This window comes from Brachycentrus maculatus, unplaced genomic scaffold (assembly GCF_059751285.1).
Source record: "Brachycentrus maculatus isolate JH-2025_06_01 unplaced genomic scaffold, ASM5975128v1 h1tg000220l, whole genome shotgun sequence".
In the NCBI taxonomy this organism is placed as follows: domain Eukaryota; kingdom Metazoa; phylum Arthropoda; class Insecta; order Trichoptera; family Brachycentridae; genus Brachycentrus; species Brachycentrus maculatus.
The window spans coordinates 855,001-875,330 of NW_028280971.1; the positions used below are offsets into that span (position 1 = coordinate 855,001).

At 27.9% G+C, this 20,330-nt stretch overlaps 1 protein-coding gene across 1 annotated transcript in view; it reads left to right on the top strand.

Moving 5' to 3' along the window:
* Positions 1 to 18,081, top strand: part of LOC148306930 (methanethiol oxidase) — a 223,294-nt gene extending 205,213 nt beyond the window's left edge. The window contains exons 7-11 of the mRNA XM_088264185.1: positions 2,107 to 2,201; positions 4,206 to 4,390; positions 5,213 to 5,362; positions 14,204 to 14,322; positions 17,840 to 18,081. Coding sequence (XP_088120311.1) covers positions 2,107 to 2,201; positions 4,206 to 4,390; positions 5,213 to 5,362; positions 14,204 to 14,322; positions 17,840 to 17,888 — 598 coding nt within the window. The 3' untranslated portion in view covers positions 17,889 to 18,081. The remainder of the gene's footprint in view (positions 1 to 2,106; positions 2,202 to 4,205; positions 4,391 to 5,212; positions 5,363 to 14,203; positions 14,323 to 17,839) is intronic.
* Positions 18,082 to 20,330: the final 2,249 nt, after the last annotated feature.

Here is a 20,330-nt window from a genome sequence, read left to right on the forward strand (position 1 = left end):
CAAAAATTTAAGCTTTTATATCATATGTACTCGTAATAGTGAATTAGGAAAAAATGTTTATGCGTAAATAATTTAAAAAAAAGAATGTTCATATTGTTTTGAGTAATATGTTAATATACAACATTTTGAGTGTGTCCAAATACTTGTTCACAAAATCTGGATCAACTCCAATTACAGAAGTTATTTTCATATTATTTTTTGACATCTCATTAAAGATGAAGAATATGGAAATCTGGGCATTTACGGGGCTGACGACCGTCATAGGCTGGTTTAAATGATTTACCGATTCTACCCATTATTGATATGTGTATGTGTAAAGTGATCACTTAAACCAGCCTATGACGGTCTTCAGCCCCGTAAATGCCCAGACATCCATATTCTTCTTCATCTTTGATGAGATGTCATAAAATAATATGAATATGTTAATAACATATTATTTTACTATCAACGTTTAACAAAGTAAAAAATCTGAACCAAGTAACCGCTTGCCGTTTATCCGCAGGGGTAGCCAGAGAGCATAGAACGCCACATTTCTTTTTTTTGGAAACAATTTTTGCATCTTCTCGTACATTATTATAACTTCTTACCCTAACTGCTACCAAGTTTTTCTTATTACATATTATAATTTATTGTTTGTGTCCCTTATATAGTTCTAGGTGCATCTTAATGAAATATTTTTATTTAATTTTATTACATTGATTCTCTGCATATAAAAAATATATTGAGAAAAAAATCACGTTTATTTATTTTGACCCTCTGGGAATTGAACTCGGGACCTCTAGCACGTAGTCAAATGTGCTGACTACTACGCTATAGAATGGATATAAAAAAGTGAATATTCTATTCACGTAAAATAAATAACGCCATACTTTTTGTACTACGAACATTTTCTCGTGACGCATTTGACAATAAAAAGTTCTATTCCTGACCTTTCTATCGTAAAAAGCGTCATAATCAAAAATATCGGAGGAAAAAAATCGTATTTCAAAAGCGGATTTCGCCTCAGCACAATTGTTTTTGTTGCGCGAAATATATCTTACGATTTCAAAGGATTTCTGTATGGCAGACGTACTCGTATATATCACTCTTTGCCTGTCCCAGAATCTTAATAGAAAATATGGCACACAGACATAAAATATTACCTAGAAAAATAACCGTGCCTTCCCTGAAACTTTGCGCATACTTTCAAAACAGTTTTTAAATTATTTTTTATTCAAATAGGCAAAATACAGCTCTTGAAATTTTCCATTTTGCAACATTGTTTTAAAATCACTATTATAACTTAATTACAATATATCCCGGTTTCGTTAGATAATATTCAGCTTTTGCAAATCATTAATTTACTTGAAATCAAAGAGAAATTTTCCATATTGTAACTTTGTTTTAAAATCACTAGTATATTATAACTTAATTATAATGTCTACCGGTTTTGATAGGTAATTTTAAGCTCATGCAAATCATTAATTTACTTGAAATCAAAAATAAATTTTCCATGTTATAACTTTTTTTTAAATCACTATTATAACTGAATTATAATATCTACCGGTTTCGATAGGTAATATTCAGCTCTTGCAAATGATTAATTTACTTGAAATCAAAGAGAAATTTTCCATGTTATAACTATGTTTTAAAATCACCATTATAACTTAATTATAATGTCTACCAATTTTGATAGGTAGTATTAAGTTCATGCAAATCATTAATTTACTTGAAAGTAGACATTATAATTAAGTTATAATAAAATATTTAAAGTGATTTGAAAACAAAGTTACATTTAAATTATAGAAAAAAAATAGTTCACATTCATATTCAAATGAAATTTTGAACAAAAGTATTGAGAAATGATTGTTGAATATTGTACATGAAAAATTTTCACTAAAAATGCCATGGGAATTTTTATTAATTAATTAATATTATTTATCAAAAAAAAAAATTAATTATCATTCATGTATTGTAATATTTTGGTGCCAAATAAAATACTCAAAACAATTTTTACAGTGATTGATATTTTAAGATATTTTATTTAAATATTTTTTTTTTTATTTATTTTTTTTAATTTTTTTTTTAATAATATTAATATTTTTATTTTTTTATTTTTTATTACAGATTCTGGAAGAATGATGATGGTAAATGGTCTGTTAAGAAAGTGGTCGACATTCCAGATATCAATGTTGAGGGGTGGATTTCACCAAAATTAACAGGTTTAAAATATATATTTTAATTATTTTATTTTCTTGTTGTATTTATATAAATACAATTTGTAGTAATTATAAGAAGCTTCACATTTATGTTTAAAATAATCGGCCTGTGTATATGTTTTGTGCAAATCAGGAAATAATTTTTTATGTATTAAAATTACATACAGTAGTTGATTTCGTAAATGTTACAACATAAAAAATGGTACAAAAATACTAAGTGACTTCATAATTTGATTCGGCAGTCACTTTGTGTCCATTTTAATTTTAATTTCACTCGCTATTTTTTTTAAAATAATCTATTGGGAGATGTATTTTGATGCATTGCACATCATGACGGTGTTTGAAAATGATACGGTATGCATGAAACACGTGTTTCGATATTTTAAGAAATAATGGAGCTCAAATAGTATAATTTAAATTAAAAAAAAATTACTTCTCCAATAAAATTAGGCGTACTGGTCGGGCTTGGAGTTTATACAAGTGAGCTGTATAAAATATATTTTAAACATTAATAATTCTGTTTTTTTATTTTTATTTTAGGTATATCCTTTAAAAAAAATAAGTAGACTTGAAATTATTATTTTCCACATGAAATTTAAAAAACGACAAAAAACACAAACATGCATTTTGAAAACTGTGGAAGTTTATTTCCATATGTATAATGGTTGATTTATTTGAATTTTTTTACTTTAAAACTTTTACTTCATAAATCCCAAGAACTTTTTTTCAAAGCAAAATTAAAAACAAAAAAATATTACCACAAAGTGATAAAAATGTTTCTTTTATCTGGTATAATTAATAATAAGATTTTAGAAAAATAAATACGTTTAGAAAACGGGTGAATAAGTCGTAAAACCTTATTAGACTACAAAGTCTAGTAGCAAATCAGTATTCAGAGCAGTAAAACAGTTTCTTATGAAATTGTTATTCTGTCTTGTGACAAAAATATACCAAGCCTTATTCCTCGTATTATATTTACACATTTAGGTTCTTTCAAAATGATTAAATGGGAAAAGAGTAATATGAAAAATGGTAAACATTATTAAGAAAATCCATTAAGTTTCTAAAATTTTATCCCAGTAACCATTTTTGAAATAAGGCTTATCAAGCAGTAGGCAAAAAAACGTGATAAAATATAATCTAAGTGCGACAAAAAGTTTTTCTTATTTGAAGCTATTAATAAAACAGCTTATGAATCGGAAAACTTTTTGAATCCAGTAATTTTTATACGAAAGCAAGTTGTATTACACGACGAAGCCTTTTCTTTAATATTTTCTTTATAAATTGACTTTGGCGTTAAAATTTTTGACAGTTTTAGCCACGCATTTTCTTAACGGAAGAAAACTTCAAATTTCCAATTAAATTTTTCTACTTTACCCATATATTACAACAAAAACTGCGATTACCAAACAAATTAATTGAGAGGTATGATATTTATGATAATGATACGTGAAATTTACTTTAAGGATGGAATTCAAACATTTTCTCAAAAGAACTTTAATTTTTAAACAGGCTCACATTTCAATTTACAGTATAATTATTTAAATATAAGTAAGTAATTAACTAATAACTATTATTCTTTGATTCGGCATTAACTTTGTGGAATAATATGTTGTTTATTTAAAATAAAAATTAACACTAGAATATACCACTAAATGAGTTTTATTTATAAATGCGACTAGTTTCGAAAACTTACAGATGTTTTCATCTTCTGGTAAAACGAACAAAAATATTTAGGGGTATAAGTTAATAAATATAGGGAAGGGGGGGGTTAAGGAACAAGATATTTTGTAAAAGGAAACATAGATAACACATAACAATGATAATATGTATAATAGGTTTTATTTTAAATAACTAATTTATCATCGCTTCTGTAGGAGTAGGCAGAGAGAATAGTATGCCACACTAATCTGTGTTTGTAAACAATCTTCGCCTCTTCCCCATTCATCCTTCTCCTCACACATACCCGCCGATTATTTCGTCTCGTGATTTTTTTATGTGTTCCAGGTATGATGACTGACATCATTATTTCTCTGGATGACAAGTACTTGTACTTTACTAACTGGCTACACGGTGACATAAGGCAGTATGACATTACTGATACTGAACACCCTGTCCTAACTGGTCAAATCTTCCTTGGGGGAAAAATTGTAGGTGATCAACTCAAAGTCGTTAATGACGAGAATGTGAAGGTAGGAAAATATACAATAATAAGAAAAAAATGTTTAAAATGAGAGTTTATTCAAACTCTCATCAACCCTAGATAACTAAACTATATTTGTAGATACAATGCCATTTGTGGATCGCACAATATTGACATATCGCTCACTCCTTTCAAGAACGTCATAAATCAAAATTTTTGATTTGTGAGTTGTTGAAAGGTGTGAGATTGATTTGATTTTTCAGGAGAACGTTTTTAAAGTTTAACAATATAATACAATATTTTAAAAATAAATATCAAGCCACTTATTGAACTTTTTATTGTGCAACAGATTTCATATAAAAACTGAATGTTTTTTTTCGATTTGAAAAATATTTAAAATACTTACAAAAATAATTAAACAATACATTTTCTTCAAAATGCAAAAACAACACTTTCTGTCCTGTAGCGGGAAGACATTAAGATAAATATATTTGCCGTCTTTGCTGGGATATAGTACATTTTTTAGCCATCCCGAAAACATGCACAACTGAAAATTGACTATTTTTGATATATGACGTTGTTGAAAGGAGTGGCGATATGTAATAGCTGTGCGGAATAGTGATTTATTATCAAATGTCTCTTACATTCATTCCTAATAAATGAAACTTAAGTGCCATGCAACCGGTTCCTATTTTTAATAAATATTTTTGATACATTTCACGTTTTTATTTTCACAGTCCGCCAGACGAATGTTTAGTTATTAAGGGTTAAGTAATATTAAAACCTTGAAATATATGTTCCATTCCGACATACACACAATGAAAAGTATTAGTAAAATGGTATTTTTCTTTATTGGAGATGCATTTTTCAGGAACAACCTACCCCCGTAGTAGTGAAGGGGAGACGGTTGGACGGAGCACCACAAATGCTTCAGCTCTCCTTGGATGGAAAGAGGCTCTATGTGTCGTCGTCCCTCTACTCCCCGTGGGATAAACAAGTCTACCCCGAGATGATTCAGAAGGTATTTCACAAAATTCTTCATACTTTTTTTAATAAAAGTTTTTACTTATATTAATTTTATAAATTACATTTTTCTCCCCATAAAACTTTAGCTAACTCAGATAAAATAAATTTAAATGTGAAATTTATTATGAATTCCCTTGGGGTGGAATAAATAAACGTATTAGTTTTTTATAGTTTTTTGGACAAGAATAAGAATATTTAATAAATTTTACTGTTTATTATTTGAATCTTATTAATATACTTTAAAATTTCAAAGAACTTTTAAAGTTCCATTGAATCGTGTTAATCGGTAATTCGAAATATCGTGAGTTTTCCGTAAAGTAAATATATTATTAAAATTAAGAAAAATACGCTGTAGTCATGATAAAATATAATTGTGTAATGCTTACATCATGACTTTAGAGTTTTAATGCTTGCATTTCATTTAATATTTAGGCATTTATGGAAGAACATGATGATATAAGTTTTAAAAAAAACTTTTATAATATCACTTTTGGACCTGTTGTTGAGAACATCTGTAGTTAAAAAAAGTCATGTTTACATTTATAAATTCAAAAAAGTTGTCTTATTCAAGTGTGTTATTTTAATATTTAAATTAATACCAAATGGAAAAACGAAAATATGATACGAGATGTAAAAAAAGCTACTCATAAAATATTTATTAAGCAGCTTTTTGCAATGGAAATTTTAAAGTGTTTTTATTGGACAATACTGTATCTAACTCTTAACTGCCTAGGCCATGGAAACCCCTACAATGCCCACGGGGTCCATATGGGCCCAAATGTAATATGTTTATTATATTATTGACTATTGCTTGCCTACCGTTTATTTTTTTGGGCTGGCAACACTTATTTTGTAACACTGACAATATTGCTTCATACTAGTTTACATTTATTCCGTTATTTTAAATTTCCAATATTTTTTTTCGTTAATGAAGAAAAAGTTGGAAATTTAAAAAAAAAATCGGGGCTAAGCAGTGAAAAAATTCTGGCCCATTTGGACGCTAGGGGCAGTAGTGGGTTAATTTTAATAAAAACTAAATATATCAAACGTATATAAACAAAAATAAGATTTAGCTATTTTTACATGTACATATCCAAAGTACAACAGTTACTACATTTGGCTACCATTCTGGAAGTCCCGGGTTCTATTCTCAAGCGGGTCAAAATAAACAAGTGTTTTGTTCATTCACTTATTTATTTAAGTGAGGTATTTATTATTTACTGGCACCTGGAGCATTAGCCTGATCATGTTACCTTCATATAATTACCGATCGACTAAACATGGGATTAATTTGACGATATGCCTTATGCACCATTAATTAAGAAAAAAATTGCCTTATAATATGAATAAAAGACACGAGAAAAATAAATCATTTATTGTTTTTAGTATGAAAAAATGTGCGGCTAGAAGTCAGACGAGATACATATAAATTGTACATTCGTTTCTTTTATAGACGCAAGTTTAGTTCTGATTAAAAACGTTTTTCACTCCAACGCACACAGATACTGAATACTAATAGACAAAGGTATTTAAAAAAATATATATTAATAAAAACCGCCTTTAATTTTTATGAATGACTGACTTCTCAGTTAATCCCTCTTTTGAATTCATAAATAAAACGTTTCGCCTTTTTGCTTAGTAAAAATGAATTCCTTTAAAAGGATCTACTTAAGGAAATTATGTTTTTAAATAACCCGGTAAAAGTTAATTTATATTTATAATTTTTTGGTTAATACCAAGAAAAACCCTTATACCTAGTATGGGTTAAAATTGGGTTATTCTTTTAGATATTTACCTTAACAAAACAAGGATTATGAGAGAATTCAGAGGAAATTATTTTTTAAAAATCCATATGCGAACTGATTTTGAGTCAGATTTATACCAACTCCACCATAATAAGATTCTTAAATTTATAAAAAAGGCTGCATAGGTTTCAGAAAATAAATTGTATCGTAGGAATAAAAATATTTCATAAAAAAGTATTTAACACTTAGGAATTTATTTTAATTAAGAACGTCAATGCAATAACATTTTGCTGTGGGAAAAGTCTTCATATTTTTCTTAGTTTTTTAAATTCTGGATGTTTTAAATTCAGTATTTTATAATGAAATATATTTGGATTTGTGAAATAAAGTCGAAATATTAAAAGTATTCGCATACTACATACATTTCACAATATTTAAAGAAGACGATTTAAATATAATATTAGTTAGGAAATTATTGTTTGTTGAAACATTTTTTAATGTGTGAAACAAAAACACAATGTTGTAATAAAATATGTGAAATAAACACAATTTTTTATCTTTCATTGAAAAAAATAAGAAGTTCCAAAATTCAGGATTATATGCGGTTAATTATTTTTCATTGTATGATTTTTTTACAAATCTAAGAAATAAAATTAAATGTGTGAAATATACACAAATATTGATATTTATTTTTTTTTTTAAATACTTTTTTAAAATTGAACAATTTTAAACATATTTAAAATATTTTTTGCGGAGACCAACCAAGCCACCTTGTTTGTCTTGTCGGTGGAGTTCTTTTTATTTTTTTTTGTTTTTATCAATTTTAACCTAATACTCACACAATAAAAGAGAGAGAAAATTAAGAATATAAACTATTTTGCAATTTTCATAGAATGAACTCTTGATCATTTTCCCATTAATTTATTTTGTTTTGACCTCTAACATGTAGATTAAAAAATAAAGGTTCATGTGAAATAAAATCATTCAAAAGTATTAAATAAAGGTTCATGTGAAATAAAATCATTCAATAGTATTAAATAAAGGTTCATGTGAAATAAAATCATTCAATAGTATTAAATAAAGGTTCATGTGAAATAAAATCATTCAATAGTATTAAATAAAGGTTCATGTGAAATAAAATCATTCAATAGTATTAAATAAAGGTTCATGTGAAATAAAATCATTCAATAGTATTAAATAAAGGTTCATGTGAAATAAAATCATTCAATAGTATTAAATAAAGGTTCATGTGAAATAAAATCATTCAATAGTACTAAATAAAGGTTCATGTGAAATAAAATCATTCAATAGTATTAAATAAAGGTTCATGTGAAATAAAATCATTCAATAGTATTAAATAAAGGTTCATGTGAAATAAAATCATTCAATAGTATTAAATAAAGGTTCATGTGAAATAAAATCATTCAATAGTATTAAATAAAGGTTCATGTGAAATAAAATCATTCAATAGTATTAAATAAAGGTTCATGTGAAATAAAATCATTCAATAGTATTAAATAAAGGTTCATGTGAAATAAAATCATTCAATAGTATTAAATAAAGGTTCATGTGAAATAAAATCATTCAATAGTATTAAATAAAGGTTCATGTGAAATAAAATCATTCAATAGTATTAAATAAAGGTTCATGTGAAATAAAATCATTCAATAGTATTAAATAAAGGTTCATGTGAAATAAAATCATTCAATAGTATTAAATAAAGGTTCATGTGAAATAAAATCATTCAATAGTATTAAATAAAGGTTCATGTGAAATAAAATCATTCAATAGTATTAAATAAAGGTTCATGTGAAATAAAATCATTCAATAGTATTAAATAAAGGTTCATGTGAAATAAAATCATTCAATAGTATTAAATAAAGGTTCATGTGAAATAAAATCATTCAATAGTATTAAAATTAAAATCAAATTTAAAGAACTTATTCATTCATTTTTTAACTGACCTGATTAATTAAAATAGAATTATGAAAACTAAAAAAATAGGGAGAAAAGATCTTAGTGATCATCCAGTGAATTAAACATAAAAATGAACGATTTAAAAAATGTATACTTTAGTTACATCGTACATTTATTCATTCCGTTTTCAATATCCCAAATATGATAATATATTATTTTATACAGGGTGTATCGATCCCATTTAAGAAAGCAGGTAGATAGTTGATAGTTGATAGTTTGTATAAAGAGGTATAAAGTCTCTCATCTCATTTTACTTAACACTCTGTATCATGTTAAGCGTAATAGTTTGCTGTATTTCAAGAAGAATTTTGCTGTATTATAAGAAGTGTGGGTATAAGATGTTCAGAAATAAATTTCAAAGGAGGTGTTTAACCGTGAGATCGTATTACAACTTGCTACATATAACAAGTGTTGTAAATTTAATATTTTTTATCATTTTTATAAAAAAATATTGCTTAAATAAAACAAATTTCCCATACTTATTTTTCAAATATGATTAGACGCCTGTTATTTGATTTGGATGAAATCGCTTATTTATCTAAAGTAATTCAGCATTAGTTTCGACGTTACAAGTTAATATAAAAAATGTGGTTTTCACTCTCATATTTATATAATATCTCCTTGGAATAGTACAAGAAGCGCAGGGCTGATCACCTTGTCGTCATGCAAATATCGATCAAGATAACATTGCGCCGATATGATGCAGTGCCATATGCACCATTGGGTGCGGATTAGGGTTAAAATAAAAAAAAATGTATAAAGCTTTAAATAATTTATGACAATTGAATTAGTTAGGTGTCAATGGATACAATTTGGTAAATGTCAATAAAAATACCTATTAAATGTGCTTGAGGTCTGGTGTTCGATTCCTAGGACGGTAAAAATAATTGTATTGTAAATATCGTATGCAACTGAATATCAGTGATTTTACACTCAAATATTTATTAAATATTACTCTGGGCTAGTAGTGAAGCGCAGGAGTGATCACCTTGCCTTCACGTAAAAAACGACCAAGATAACACTGCGTAAATACGATGTAGTGTCCTATACACCATTAGGCGAGGAGAAGGGTTAGAAAAAGAAAAAGAATTATCGTAAGTAATATTTAATGAAGACAATATGAAAAACGACATTTTTAATCAGTATAGGGGTAACTCAATATAATACAGTTATCTACTTAATCATACTTTACAATTTTGTGGTGTGGAAAGTAGAACGAGGGATTATTTTGTGGAACAGAATATGCACTGCCATTTGTGTCGCCCACTTTCAAAATCCGCCAGATCCAATTTTATGAGATTCTAAAATAAATACTCTATTCGAATGCCAATTGTGGGTTTTATTGTTTAAAATATTTAAACACTTGCAAACCCTGCTAAAAAATACTTTTACAAAACAGCGTTGTATTTCAAATTCCGCCATACTCATGGAACTTGCCTTCTGACCCATATCGGCCAATCAGAGAACGGGGATAGGTTAAAAATTAAGATGACGTCATTATCGGTTTGTGTCTCATGAATTTTTTCAAATACTGAAAAAGAATCTTAAAAATGTTAAAATTCTTTATTTCATAATATTTTACCTAAAGATAGACAAATCTTTTAAACATAAAAGTTACCCGGTGAATTTTGTATTTTTCAGAAAATCGACTTACATGGATCTGGCGGATTTTGAAAGTAGGCGACACATTTCACAATTCCTTTTTAATAAACGCAAACGGCAATCAGGAAGATCCATCGTTCTTGCTTTGGCATTTGATTTAGGGTCCTTTGATAAATTCGGTCAAAGTCATTCCTATACGCGGTCAGTCCCAGAGTTTAGATGAACGGATTTCAGCGGACATATCCCGACTCTACTCATTTGCATTCCCTAATCACAGCGTCTATCTGATCTCCCACGAACATTCCGTGGCACGAAAAACATACTGCTAAATTGCTTTTTCAAAAGGAATTAAAATTTGTAATATTAAAAATACTTATTAGCTTGCCATGAAACCACTTCCCACATGGGTGGCCAGAGAGAATAGAATGCCACATTAATCTGTCCTTAAAAACAATCTCACCTCTTCCACATTCATACATATCGCAGATCATTCTGACTCCTAAACTAAGACCACTTATATATATTTAAAATACTTGATCACACCAAGTTTTCCTAAGTCCTCCTCTGCTTCTATTTCTCAAATTACTCCGTCGAACAACATTCCCCTCATAAATCTAATTATACCCTTTTATTTGGAAGTATTTTATTTTATTTTTATTTTTATACATATTTCAAAATAAATTACACAGTTAAGTCATACGAACTATGTGTTATTTTAGCTACATCTGTTTTCAAAACGATATATATATATATATATATATATATATATATATATATATATATATATATATATATATATATATATATATATATATATATATATATATATATATAAATATATAAATAAATATATATATATATATATATATATATATATATATATATATATATATATATAAATATATATATATATATATATATATATATATATATATATATATATATATATATATATATATATATATATATATATATATATATATATATATATATATATATATATATATATATATATATATATATATATACTATATAAAAAGGGACATAGAGTATTATTATCCTCGACTGACGATATTACATCGGATGGTAGAGGATTCACGCAAATTGCTGTCCGGAATAGTAAACGCTATCCAGAGCTGTTATAAATTCTACTGGATAAATATCGCGATTTGAATTCGTAAACCATATTTTGTTCCACATTCTTACTGACCTTTTGTGCCAAAAATTCAAGTTGTTTAATTTTTATCCTGTCATACGACAGATCACGACTCTTTTTTACTTGGAACGTGCGATTTTCATTAAATTTTTTATTTATAACTGTAATGTAATTATAAAACATGGTTTCACTAAATTGTTTTCACAGTAATATCTACAACGATGTTATATTTTTATTCTTGTTTTCGTCTTTGATTCCAGAATTAAACTTTTATAAATATATTTTTAAATATGATTGAAAATTAAAAGGATGTAACCGATGTATGATAGATATTCAAACGGTGATTTAAGGAAATAACGGAAGGCTGAGATAAGCATTATATATAAAATTATTAAAAGCGTGTTGAAATGTTTTGGGGATTTCAATCGAAGGGTCAGGAGTCGGAATAATCGGAAATGCACGATTGTGTAAGAGGCAAAGATTGTTTGCAAACACAGATTGGTGTGGAGTTCTATTCGATTTCTCTACTTTATTTAGTAAGTTTAAAAAAAATCAAGCTGTTATAAATTATTTTCATTTTAAAGGTTCTTCATACTGTTAATATACCTAACTTCATTAATCAGAAAAAATATGGTAGAGTCTACTAAAAATGATATAATTTTTTGATTCGGCAGTAATTTGAAATAATATTGGTATACTTTTAACATTCAAATTTTACCATTAAATAAAACTATTTTATTTAAAAAATGTGACACTTTTTGGAAGCATTCAATACGATTAATATGAAAAATTGCGTCAAGTTTCTGAAGTAAATTAAAATGGTAATATTTTACGAAGTACTCTTTACCATTTAACTTCTTGATTAATATATCTCGTTGACCAGTTTAAAGGCAAGGTCGGGTTTCACCAAAGAATTTTATCAATTAAGTGGTAGAAACATACATCTAAGTATTTGAGGTTACTCTTGACACCCTTAGTATAATATAACTTCTTAATGAGATGTCAGGAGGTTGGAGTTAATCTAGGTTGTTTGCTAACCTATTTATAGAAAGGATTAAATGATCTTTGTAAGGAATTAATTAGATTTCAGTGGTAAACTTAATTCATATTTTTGTAATTAATTTGGTTAAATAGTCTGACTTTTGGGTAAAAATGAATTGTATAATTGAAATACTAAAATTTACAACATTTTAAGTGTGTCAAAACACTTGTTCACAAATTCTGGATTATCTCCAATTACAGGAGTCATCTTTATATTATTTTCAAAATTGGTTTATATATATATAGAAATTCCTAGAATTTGAGTAGTGTGGTTGTCAATAATGGATAGAAATACTGAATGTTACACGTGTGTAAAGTGATCACTTAAACCAGCCTATGATGGTCGTCAGCCCCGTAAATGCCCAGACTTCCATATTCTTCTTCATCTTTGATGAGATGTCAAAAAATAATATGACATAATAAATAATTGCTTAACATACACTAGAACAATTGTATGTTTTTTTAGATAAGTGTGTGTGGGCTTCTTAACTTTTTTTCATCATTGTCGCACTAGTAATGATAGTGCAAGTTTTTAATGTTGGGTCTTACTTAAGTACCATACTTATAATAACATAACAGTTTTTGGATTTGTTCAAAGGTTTTATGTACTTGTCTTACCTGGTGTTAAATACAAGTTACATCTATGTTCAAAAAGGAATCAGCTTCAAATTACTTACACAATTCCTATAATATATATGTACACACAATACAACAATAATACAAGATTTTAATTTTTATTAATAATAATAATAATAAAACCCTTATCCGCACCCCAATGGTGCATAGGGCACTGCGTCATATAAACGCAGTGTTATCTTGATCGTTTACATATGAAGGAAAGGTGATCAGCCCTCCGCTTCAGGTACCAGTCCAGGGTAATATTGAATAAATATGACAGTGAAAAAATCACTTGTATTTATTTTACCCCCCTTGGGAATCGAACCCGGGACCTCCAGAACGGTAGCCGAGCGTGCTGACCATTTTTATTAACGAATCGTTATGTATACAAATACTTCGTTTTAATAATGGGCAACTGGAAACATTCAATGGAACTCAATGGGTCTTCCTGTGACTAAGAAATACTCAACCTCCCATATTACATATCCATACTGTGTAAAAGCTCATCGGAAATTTGTAAAAAGTTAAGATAATTATATTCATTTAATTTATTTTATTTTAAGTGGATAAAATATTGTTTTTGTGTAATATTTTAAAATGTGAATCTCAATCTTCTTTCAAATAAATTTGAAAGAATAATATTTACTTTCGATGATAAAAAAATTCTTGGTTTTTTTCACTTTTTTATATTTTCAAGGGATCCTGGTTGATTATGCTGGATGTCAACACAGAAAAAGGTGGTTTGAAATTGAATGAAGACTTCTTGATTGAATTCAACAAAGGACCCGATGGACCTGTTTTGGCTCACGAGATGAGGTAAGAATGTATTCATGTTTGTTTATAATATATGGATAGATGTAACAATGATTAAAGAAAACACTTTTTAATAGATTTATATTATCCACTGACACTTCGTGATGGAATTGCATTTTTAATATATTATTAGATTAAAACCAATATTTTTAGCTTTTCTACTTTATTTTAATTTGACCAGCGACCGGGCTTCGTCGTTACCGACATCATCGTTACCGACATCACCAGTCTGATGATGTCGGTAACGACGAAACCCGGTCGCTGGTCAAATTAAAATAAAGTGGAAAACTAAAAATATTGGTTTTAATCTAATAATATATTAAAGAAAACACTTGTTTCTTACCACTTGAGTTTTATTATAGACTACATGTTTCAGAAGTTAAACTTCCATCATTCATGTCTGTATAGTAGCTAAAATATAAAATATAAAATTGATCTATAAATAAGGAGATGTAGATGTATAATAGATGTAAATGTATAGAGATGTATAATTGTTCTATAAATATGGATAGATGTAGGTACATGTAAAATGTAATGATAATTGGACTTAACTATTTTAGATTTAAAAACGTAACAATTTTACTGCATAAAAGGCATTTCACCGCATGATCATGTACAATATTTGATTAAAAAATCTTTGAGTATTAATCAATAAATCTGTATAATCTTTTTCCATTATATGAAATCACGATTTTTTTCTAAAACTTACCTGAAATGTTTTAACTCGTTTAATAACTATCTACGATTATCTGTTATCTAGTCATCAATTCATATGGCTAAAATGGATCAAAACTGGACTTTCAAGTTTGATAATTTTTTTATTGGTTGAAATAGACTTTAATATTTCTTCAATCTTGATTTAATTGCCAACGTATTGACCAATTGCACTAGAGAAGTGAAGGGAATAGTAAAAAGCTTTTAGAAAGCTTATCTGCGCTTTAGAAAATAACAAGTACATGTGCACTTTTAATGTGTCTTATGCGACACGTGCGCAATTACCCATTTCTAGTCTAGTCTGTTGGGGTAGGAACCCCGGAGCAGCTAAGCACGGTCATAATAACGGGCAAGGAAAAGGAAACAGACGTGTCAGTAGCAATCCAAAACCGGATATGACAAATGGCGCCGAGACATCTTGATATTGTGTACGTTGGCACTTTTCCATGTTAAATTTACCTTAGAAATTAATGATCTTTCATTTTTCGTCCGGTATCCATGAGACAGCTGTAAATTTGCTTGTCTTACTAATAATGAGGATAATAATACTTACTTGCTAATAATGACGTCATGACCAGTTTGATTATGTTTGTAATATTAAAAAATTGTCACGTTAAGTTCACAAATTTTTCATCAAATGAATTTATAATTTATACTTGATATTACTTTTGATTTGATTAGCATATACAAAGTTTTACTATTAAAAGTCATTTTTTATATGAAATAATTTTAAACATTATTTGTTTTGGGTGAACAGTTTTCTTATCGACAAGGGATTAAAAGTTTTAAATGACCTGTCGACTAGAGGACTATTGTCCCGAAACTAGAAGTGTTAAATTAAAATAAGGAGGGACCAAACAGACACCGTGGCGTAGATGGGTAGTCGCTCGACTGTGAAACTGGCATCACAAGTTCGATTCCAACTGATAGCGAAATGAATTAGAGAAATATTTATTTATTATCAAATTAGAAAAAAAGATATAATAATATAGAAAAAATTAAACTGAAAAAAAAACTAAACTGGCTATCTATAATGAAGAGACTTAAATTTAATATGCTGATATTTATGCATAAAATTTTTAACGATTAATTACCAAAATGTTTTAACGATAAAATAGTTTTAAACAAAAATTGTCAGTAACGTATTACTAGAAATAAGGATAAAATAAGACTGCCATTGTTGAAAAAAACCGAGTCGCAAAATTGTTTAATGTATTAGGGTTTGTAAATGTATGATGAGATGCCTAAATGTATGAAGAATGAAACGAATTTAAAAATAAATGTTTTGTTTACTGTAAAGAGACGTAAATATTTATAAAGATGATGTAAATTAAGTGTAAATAATAGTTTATATTAGTTGTAATATAAGCTAACTTAAGAGAAACAAAAAAAGATGGAAAAGCCTCTATTTCAACTATTAAAAACTTTTAACAAAGTAAATTGAATCATGTGTAATTAAAAGCTCGGAAAAAGTTAAGTTTTTTTAAGTATTCCTACATATAAAAAAAACATTTAATTGAATTTGTGACTGCATGTGCACACTGAATATAATGTAGGTGCATATTACTAGCAGTAAATAGTTCGTTGCATAAACCGTGAGCTTTTCATAGAGTTCATATAATAAGCTACTCAGAGTTAATAAACTGCTTCGGTAATTAAAATTTATCACAGCGTTGTGTAATATAAAGGCGTAGAATAAATTCTAAAGTCTACGTTAGAGTTGAAATTTATTGATAATATCCCCAAGTTTATGTTGAAATTAATTATTTTAATTGAATTAATGTGACTCTCTGAACGTAATAACAAGTAATATATGAGTATTTTAGAATCGAATATTACCCTCGAGTATTCGTATTTAGCTAATTTCAGATGAAAATTTTGAAAAAGACCTACATACCTAGATTTAAGATTCAAATAATCATAATCGTTTAGTTTATTTTAGTTAATAAATAGCGATTACCAAAGTAAAAAGGTATTTAATATTTTGTGTTTGCAACAGTTAAAAAGGAAAAAGAATATAAATAAGTAAAAATAAAATTAAAACAAAGCGAACACATTCATAGACACTGTATATCATTACCAGATAACGTAGATATAATAGTACAAACATTTATGTTTCAATAAGCTGTTTTTTTTCTTCCAACTTTGGGATAGTTTTTCGCCCTAAGGATTATTCTTTTTTTCGTCTTTAAAGTCAGTTTATTAAGAAAAATATCCAGAAGTAGCTCGTAATTTTTATATTTATTTTCTTTAAATAAACATAAACTCGTTTGTATAGTCAACTCCTTATTTCAGGGATATGTAAATTTTTTTTATTTTCTATGCATAATATTTCAGCAAATACATATTTACGTAGAATTTAAATTTGCTTTATGATATCCTTACCTGGTTTTCCAGTATCAAGAGTACATATTACAATATTTAAAAGTTATTTGTGTTTAATGAGTCATACAATCATGGCTGATCTAATCTAATTAATGTACCTACCTCCGTTATCCAAATATTAATAGATATTTTATACAAAGAGTTATTCAATGACTTAATGGATAATGAAAGCATGTTATACAGCTTTATTTTACATGGTAAATACCACTTTTCCTTAAAATCTTTTGTAATATATGTTTTGATGCATCCTGCATCATTTTCGAACACCATAATAATTTACGTTACGGTGCATACGGCGCGCGGCGTTTGAAAATGATGCGGAGTGTATCGAAACACGTGTTACAATAAATATTAAGACATAGTGGTATTTACCTAGTAATTTTTCATATTTTTTTAATAATCCTTAAAATTTTATTTTCAGATATCCTGGAGGAGACTGTACATCCGATATTTGGCTGGCGAAGGAATAAATATATAATTTTTAATCTTCCTTTTTTATATTTTTTTTATGTCGGATAACGGCTAGTTTTTTTGTACTTTAATGTATTGCAATAAAAATAAAAATTCTAGAATGATTAAATCAATTATATTCTTCAGAAAATCCAATAATATTATCGATATGTTTCGATAAAAATTAACATAATAAACATATTACCTATCATAGTCTAGCGTTTCTTTGTTTAAAAAATTCATCAATAGAGAGAAGGAAGTTCTCAGAATATCATCTCATCAAGCGGAGGTGGAAAACAAATACAAGTATATTGCCCACTTCCCAGCCCTTCCTTCTATCTTCAAGGGCCTCTCGTGCTCCTTAGAAGACCTCTCCAGTGCCCTGGGAAGAGCGGTTCCACCGTCATTGAGACCCTAAATCATTTATAATATTGACATTTATGATATTTGCAATTGGTTTCCTTTCTTACGCGCGTATGATGTAGTATTCTACGAAAATAATGCTTTATAAATGATTTAATTATTATTATTAAATTTAGAATTTGAAAAATAACGAAAAATAAATATTTCATGGAATGGATTGTTCTTTATTGTTTTTTTTTTAATTTGAACTTAGACATAACCAAACTATCTTACCTTATCTCTCACCCTTAAATTATTTTCTTAAATCACCATTCGAATATCTATCATACATCGTTTTGTCGTACATTTATCTGAAAGATCACATTTTGACTGCATTCAGTATGTTTTCAATAATATTTTTCAAAGGACTGGATTTTTTTGAAAAACGAATACTAAGTAAATTAAGGGATAAAAACATAACGAGAAAGTCTTACTTTTAATTAACATAAGTAACTTGCTTAATTTGGAGAAAATATTAGTAAAAATTGGGCGTGATAGTTAGTAAGGAAAATGTTTCATGTTTATTTTTGTATCCTGAAAAATATCATGACTGAAAAATCCAGCCACAAATTAATATATTGCTTTATGACTATAACGCCTTTTTTCATAAATGAATGAAAAGGGCGTTGATCAAACAATATTCATTCTTAATTTTTCAAACCATCCCTAATTTTTCTTAATAAAACATTTTTCCGGATAAAACAGGGTTATCGGGACAAATATAAACCTGCACGAGGTGCTAACTAATTACTAAAATAAATAATGGCTCATCTCAAAGGGGTGGAATTTTCAAAAATGTGCAAATATGAAAAGCCTTAATGGGGATGGCGCGGCGTTTACCCGAGAGTTTGAAAGGCCAGAGTAAACCGGTATATGAGCCTACGGTGAAGGCTTTACAGGAAATGTACACAGCCCTTTGTAAATATTGTACAAGGCTATACACCAGAATATTTCTCAACCATTTTGATGGAGATATAAAATATTCAAATTTGTGGCTGAATTTTTTCGAACCGTTTATTTTAGAATAATTTTGGTACCGTTTTGAGTAAAAAGGGAAAAAATTGAAACTAACTAAAAATAGATAACAATCACGCAGATTCCGCAGGAGTAGACAGAGATAATTTAATCTTTCTGTGTTAACAATCTTTGTCACTTTCCTATTCGTACACATCCTCATACATACCAGCCTATTATTTTGACTCCTGGCAACTTTCAACTATTTGAAGCACTCGTTCATGTCAAGCTTTCATCGGTCAAGATAACATACAAGGTTTTTGATATTAGGAAAGAGTCATAGTTTAGCTAGTAATCTAGCCAAAAACCTATCTCAAAAATTTTGGCATATCATCTTGCATACATTTAAAAATAAGGGTCACTGTTTAATTTGTGTGTGTGTGTATAAAAATATTTTACAGTTGCCCTTATTTGAGATCAAAATGTCTAGAAAAATTAATTTTTGTCACAATTTTTTTTGGTGCAATTAAGTTTATATAAATCTAAAAATTCTCAGATATTTCACGAGTCAAATCTGACCGTTATTTGATAAATATTTTTTTGTTATTTTAAAAATGAAGCTTATTTGGATAAATGCGATATGAAACTAAATGTTAAAGTGCATAATTTTATCTTTTTAATAATGACTGCACATTTCTCACTAAGATTTCTCCATTCTACCGTGTAATTTACACATTAAAAAAGCACAGCGTTATTCTAATTGAATATACATCATTGGGTTTGGATAAAGAAAGAAAGGGGGTGCTGAATTTTGCATTGCTAACTACGATGTAAATATTTTGGATGCTTATTATGTAAAACCCGTTGATTCTGACGAAAGAAACGTTAACGAACCGTTATGTGATGGTTTATGCTAGGGCTACCAACCATTTATAACGTTGGCGTCTAACATGTGTAAAAACACACATATGTTTTACAAGAACAACGTAATATATACAAATAAATGTTGGATTTTTAAAACATTGGATCGCTTTCATCTGCCCCCTTTTCAAAAATGTCACGTTGGAAGCTGGACCCGTATAAAACGGATACAATTATCCTACATT